The following is a 6,070-nucleotide window of genomic DNA, read 5'->3' as shown; positions in this document are numbered from 1 at the left end:
GGGAAATACGTCACCTTTCACCCCGAGTCGGGGATACACAGTGGCATGGCACAAGCTTATGAAGGAAAGAACTGACGTTTGCGGGAATTTGATACTACATAAAAATCTGAACGAGAATATAATGTAATAAAAATTAATAACATAACAATTTAATAAATCTCCGAACTTAGACCAGATTATTTTGTCCATTTTATAGAAATAAATTTAATATGACTATCATTATGGATTTATATGGAACTACGTATAATAATTGTTCTTCGAACATTCGTCTATAGACTTCCGGGCATGGAGAAAACCGTTACACTAACACCACAATTTAGAACTACCGATGCTATTTTTTATAGCATTATATACTCGGTTACAATGATTCGGTGGTGTAAAAGAACGAATTTAGCCTGAGGTCAGATTGTGTAACTAACTGGTGAGGGAATTAAACGAAAAAACTTACAGTTTATTTAGGAAAACTTTTCGTGAAATAATATACTTCAACTTCTGTAAAATGTTTTGTGAATTAAAATTAAGTCGTCACTCCTTCTCAATAGACGACGTACTATAATACAACTCGTGTCAAAAGCACAAGTTCAAGTTGTTTACTAGTACATTTGTACATGCAATTCGAGCTCGTTTGTTCGTTTGTTTTTATAGCGTTCGCGTAGGTGGCCATTTTTAACTAAACTTTTGTTTTTATGGAATGCGTTCACTCTGTTCATTGACCTGGGACTCTAAAACCAAATGTAGGGACGTATGAATAATTCTAGCAATGTATATTCCACTTGCCTAGATTGATTAATGCAATGAAGTATTACAATCCTGGATATTCTCTCCCGTTGAACATTTGATTACTAGTATTCATTTCAATTGCGCCATACTTTAGATAAGTTTTCCCCATTTTCGTGCCTGGAAAGGCTTTTAATAAGGTAATAAAAAGTCGTCTTTGTCCTATTATGTACTTGTATTCACATGTCTTAAACCGTAAAAGCGTCAGTAGAAAGAATTGGTATTATTATTATTATTATTATTATTATTATTATTATTATTATTATTATTATTATTATTATTATTATTATTATTATTATTATTATTATTATTATTATTATTATCAACTATATATGCGACACGTTAGGATAGCATTTTGATGGCAGGTAGACTGTCAGGATATAACTACCACTGTACAAACCGAGAGATGTAAAACAACTGATAACACTTGTTATTATTTTGTTAAAGATCAAAATACGCCATGTACAGTACAGTGAATTGGGAAAATAGTTTATTTTTATCGAACATTTAAATACCACCTTATATTATCACATGGACTCCAAGGGTACAGATGTAATTTTGTTTTAATTTGACTGGTCATGCCGTGTAAACCATAACGCGCGTAGTGTCAAATATTGTTATATCAGGTACAATGTTCGAATTTAGAGAATTCATCCGGTATGCTCTCATGATGATGTTTCCACAGATTTGATAATACTGACATATCGGTGGCAATGCTTTATACATTATTACTTCTCGCAAGTGAAAATGATCCTTAGAATAAAAAATACCGTATATGGTAGCTTGCTGTCCAAATCTACTCCATCTACCGGTAATAACAAAACATGAATAAACCAACCGAAATACACCATTAGTGTAAACGCGGACAATAATAATAATTGTATACATAGAGGTGCCCGGGAAACCGAATATAGGATGATGATGATAGTGATTTATAATTATTTATGTTGTTAATTATTAATTGGTAACGATATTTCACCGTTGAAGGTAATAAAGTTATGGCTTTCGTCCACTTTGCAGGTGTTATACGCTTTTTCAGATTGTTTGCCTTCGCAGTGGCACAGACATATACGGCATGTCCCAACGTTGGCATGAACAATACAAACAATAAGACTTCGTTTAAAAATCGTGTTTAAATAATATTAATGTAGAATGTTGCTAAATACTGCGCCCCCCCCCCCCCCCACAGCTGACAATAGGCATCAATTGTTTGAAATTGTAAAACTTCTATTTGGTGCAACACAAAACATAATTACAACTTGCATTGCTAATAAGACATGGTTATTTTTTAAATATTTTCTTAGAAATTATGTCCACGTATGTATAATAAAATAATCAAGAAAACAGCGTGTTTTTGTTATTTTGTCAGTACTAAAAAACATACTATTAAAAATGAAACGATAGTGACAATCCTCATAAAACCATCAACAACGAATGTTGAAGGCTACAGTCACGTAACATCAACAGGTGCAATTAGCAATTGAACTTGTTACGTAACCACGTGATATCGATTGTTTTAACACCTCATGTGCAGTCTTGTCAAGTCGTGAACATTGATATCGTCGACGCGGATTGATTTCTAATACGTACGTACATATTTCCATTTACCATGACAACTCATTTTATTTATGGCAATATTTTTTAAATTATTGTATAAGCAAATGAACAAAATCGTAGACAAAAGTGAAAGAAAAATGCCTACTATGTATATAATAAATTGTTTCGATCAACAGCAGTGATTCGCGAAGAATTATTTTAAGGAGCGAAAGGGTTTCGCTCACGGGTGAGTTATTAGTCCAGGGATCCTTTAAATTGCCGGTTGTTAACTTGTGGGCACCAGAGCAACGCACAACTCCGACTGAAACATCAAGTTAGCTAGACTGACATTAGTACAACACCGTTCAATATGCGTGAAATCGTCCACGTTCAAGCTGGCCAGTGCGGTAACCAAATCGGCGCAAAGGTAAGTAAAGAAAATAATTTCATGATTTCGGTTGCACTTGCTTTCGATATATTAGTCCATGTCCCATGTGCCTTTTTAGTCATCCATGGAACTAAAAAATCGTTGCTATACACGTGTTGTTATGGCAACATTACAATACGGCAGTGGTTATATTTATTTCAATTGGCTTACATTTTTATTTTTGACATACCGAGTGTACAAGAAATGTGCCCTAACCATGCTTGCGGAAATGGTAGCCACGTTTTTTTCCCATGAACATGCTGGTTTGTTTTAGCATAATCAACCACCCAACATGCTTGGCGTTTTCTTTTACGATTTAAATCTAATGTTTCATTCGTAACGATTGAAGACTTCTGATAACACCTGCTTATTTTTCTGCTATCAACATCATGTGAATGGTGGACATCGTAGCTTTGCATCGCTGTAGTTTAAAATAAACCAACCGATAAACAACCAGTTTTTATTCTATGCTAAAAGGTTGCCAAAAAACTGCCGAAAAACACGCGTGAATCATCAAGCGTTTTTAAAAAGTAGATTTTCAATAATGATGCAATATGAACATTTTTTGCAACATTTCATAAAACGTTCTCTTCTATTTTTTTTTTTTTTCAGTTCTGGGAAGTAATTTCCGACGAGCATGGCATTGACCCCACCGGCACCTACCACGGTGATTCCGACTTGCAGCTGGAGAGAATCAACGTGTATTACAATGAGGCTACTGGTGGCAAATATGTTCCCCGTGCTATCTTGGTCGATTTGGAGCCCGGTACCATGGACTCTGTGAGATCAGGGCCCTTCGGACAAATCTTTAGACCAGACAATTTTGTTTTCGGTACGTTTTCTAGTTTCTTTGTTATACAATGGTTTAACATTTACTTATTTTGTATAAATTATATTGCATTTGAATATTAGTTACACTACATTCATAAACCCCATAATTTATATATACACGTTATAAAACGTGTATAAATTTCTAATTGTGTAAGTTTCAATGCACAATTTTTTTTTTTTTTAGATGATGAATATCACTCGTGTAGAATTTCCCGTCATATCAATTTCTCTTCTACCTGAAAATGAATAAGTTCTACATTGTTTACAAGTTCCGTGTCAAACCTTACCAGAGTGTCTCTAGCTCATGAAAACTTTTTTCCTGCTTTGAATTTAACGCGAGCGTCTTCCTGCATACATTGTTCATAAACGTTTTCTCATTGTCATTAAAAGCCCTTCTCACCAGAGTAAAAACATTTACAATGTTCTTTTCTCTAATTTCACTTGTTCCGTCTCACCTGTAGGCCAAAGTGGAGCTGGTAACAACTGGGCGAAAGGCCACTACACCGAAGGTGCCGAGCTTGTCGATTCAGTCCTCGATGTTGTCCGCAAAGAATCGGAGAGCTGCGACTGTCTGCAGGGATTCCAACTTACACACTCCCTTGGTGGTGGCACTGGCTCTGGTATGGGTACACTCCTCATCAGCAAGATCCGTGAAGAATATCCAGATCGCATCATGAACACATTCAGTGTTGTACCATCACCAAAAGTATCGGACACTGTTGTTGAACCATACAACGCCACCCTTTCAGTTCATCAGCTTGTTGAGAACACCGATGAAACCTTCTGTATTGACAATGAAGCACTCTATGACATTTGTTTCCGTACCCTGAAATTGACCACTCCTACCTATGGTGACTTGAACCATTTGGTATCTGCAACCATGAGCGGCGTTACTACGTGTCTACGATTCCCTGGTCAGTTGAATGCCGATCTCCGTAAATTAGCTGTCAATATGGTACCATTCCCACGTCTGCACTTCTTTATGCCTGGTTTTGCTCCATTGACCAGCCGTGGGAGCCAACAATACCGTGCACTCACCGTACCAGAGTTAACCCAACAAATGTTCGATGCCAAGAACATGATGGCTGCCTGTGATCCACGTCATGGTCGTTATCTGACAGTAGCTGCAATCTTCCGTGGTCGCATGTCCATGAAAGAAGTTGACGAGCAGATGTTGAATGTGCAGAACAAGAACAGCAGCTACTTCGTCGAATGGATCCCCAACAACATAAAAAGTGCCGTCTGTGACATCCCACCGCGTGGTCTCAAGATGTCCGGTACCTTCATCGGCAACAGCACCGCCATCCAAGAGCTCTTCAAACGCATCTCTGAGCAATTCACTTCTATGTTCCGTCGTAAAGCTTTCTTGCATTGGTACACCGGTGAAGGTATGGATGAAATGGAATTCACTGAAGCAGAGTCCAACATGAATGACTTGGTATCTGAATACCAACAATACCAAGATGCAACAGCCGAAGAGGAGGGCGAATTTGACGAAGAAGAGGGAGAGGCTGAAGAGGAAAATTAATTATAGAATTCCCGAATTGTAAATTTACAATAATTTATTAATATAAATTAATTATATCATGTTCAAACTATTTGTTTATAATTAACTATTTTTGTAACGATCACTCAATTGAAGAATAAAACTAAGGCATATGAAACAACGTTGTAGAGTATGTATAATTTGTAGGCCATCGTAATGTCTCCATACACGCACCGAGTATACATTAAGACATGTAACCTTAATACACAACTATTTTGTAAGTTTTCCAGTAGTAATGGGTTGAATCTGAGAAGGCGACTCTCTTCAGTTATCTGAGTATACGTGATGCGAGCTACCCTCGTTCATATAAAGATTATAAATAACATAGTAAGCCGCCTCCAATCCATGACCTCAGTCGTGTACCAAATAATGCTGTGTTAGTAAACAGTTTGGTCGTGTACCGAATAAGGCCATGTTCTCTTCGATCCTGTGTTAAATAATATTGTGCACTCTATTCGGCCGCATATTATCGTGTCTGTCGGCCTCAGGCTCGTAGCCAGCACCTTTGAATAGGGGATTCGAAAACAATATATTTTATGTGAATTTTAGAATATTCAAAAAGTGTCATTGAACTTGAATTTTTATATTCTCGGTTTTAAATTCAATTGGTTTACTTTGTGTTGCGTTGATAAGTTATTTCACATAACATCTTTGAACTATTTTATCATTTTAGAGAAAGGAGCTATTCCCCACCCACAGACAAACGCACCCACACCCTAGATCCACTACGGCAAAATGTTATACACAAAAAAAGACAAGACTGTACATATCTTAGCATTATTATCTAAGCATTTTAAGGTAGAATGCTACTCGCGATTTTTTTCGCCCTTCGCAAATTTTAGCACACATAAAAGTGACACGATTTCATGTCGAAATCTGTCTACAATTATTCATTTTAGTATTAGTCAATTTTGTATTATGTAATTTTATCTCTGTACAGGGCCTCAGCCCAT

The 6,070-nt window shown here is 36.6% G+C and overlaps 1 protein-coding gene across 1 annotated transcript; it reads left to right on the top strand.

Moving 5' to 3' along the window:
- Nucleotides 1-2,618: 2,618 nt before the first annotated feature.
- Nucleotides 2,619-5,238, top strand: LOC100366884 (tubulin beta-4B chain-like). The gene is made up of 3 exons (XM_002741537.4): nt 2,619-2,740; nt 3,353-3,572; nt 4,033-5,238. The coding sequence occupies exons 1-3, from the start codon at nt 2,684-2,686 to the stop codon at nt 5,097-5,099; spliced, it is 1,344 nt and encodes a 447-aa protein (XP_002741583.1). The 5' UTR covers nt 2,619-2,683; the 3' UTR covers nt 5,100-5,238.
- The last annotated feature ends 832 nt before the right edge of the window (nt 5,239-6,070 follow it).

This window comes from Saccoglossus kowalevskii, chromosome 6 (assembly GCF_978046115.1).
Source record: "Saccoglossus kowalevskii chromosome 6, keSacKowa6.1, whole genome shotgun sequence".
Taxonomy (NCBI): domain Eukaryota; kingdom Metazoa; phylum Hemichordata; class Enteropneusta; family Harrimaniidae; genus Saccoglossus; species Saccoglossus kowalevskii.
The sequence above is the reverse complement of the archived record's forward strand: the minus strand, read 5'-3'. Positions and strand labels throughout refer to the sequence as shown.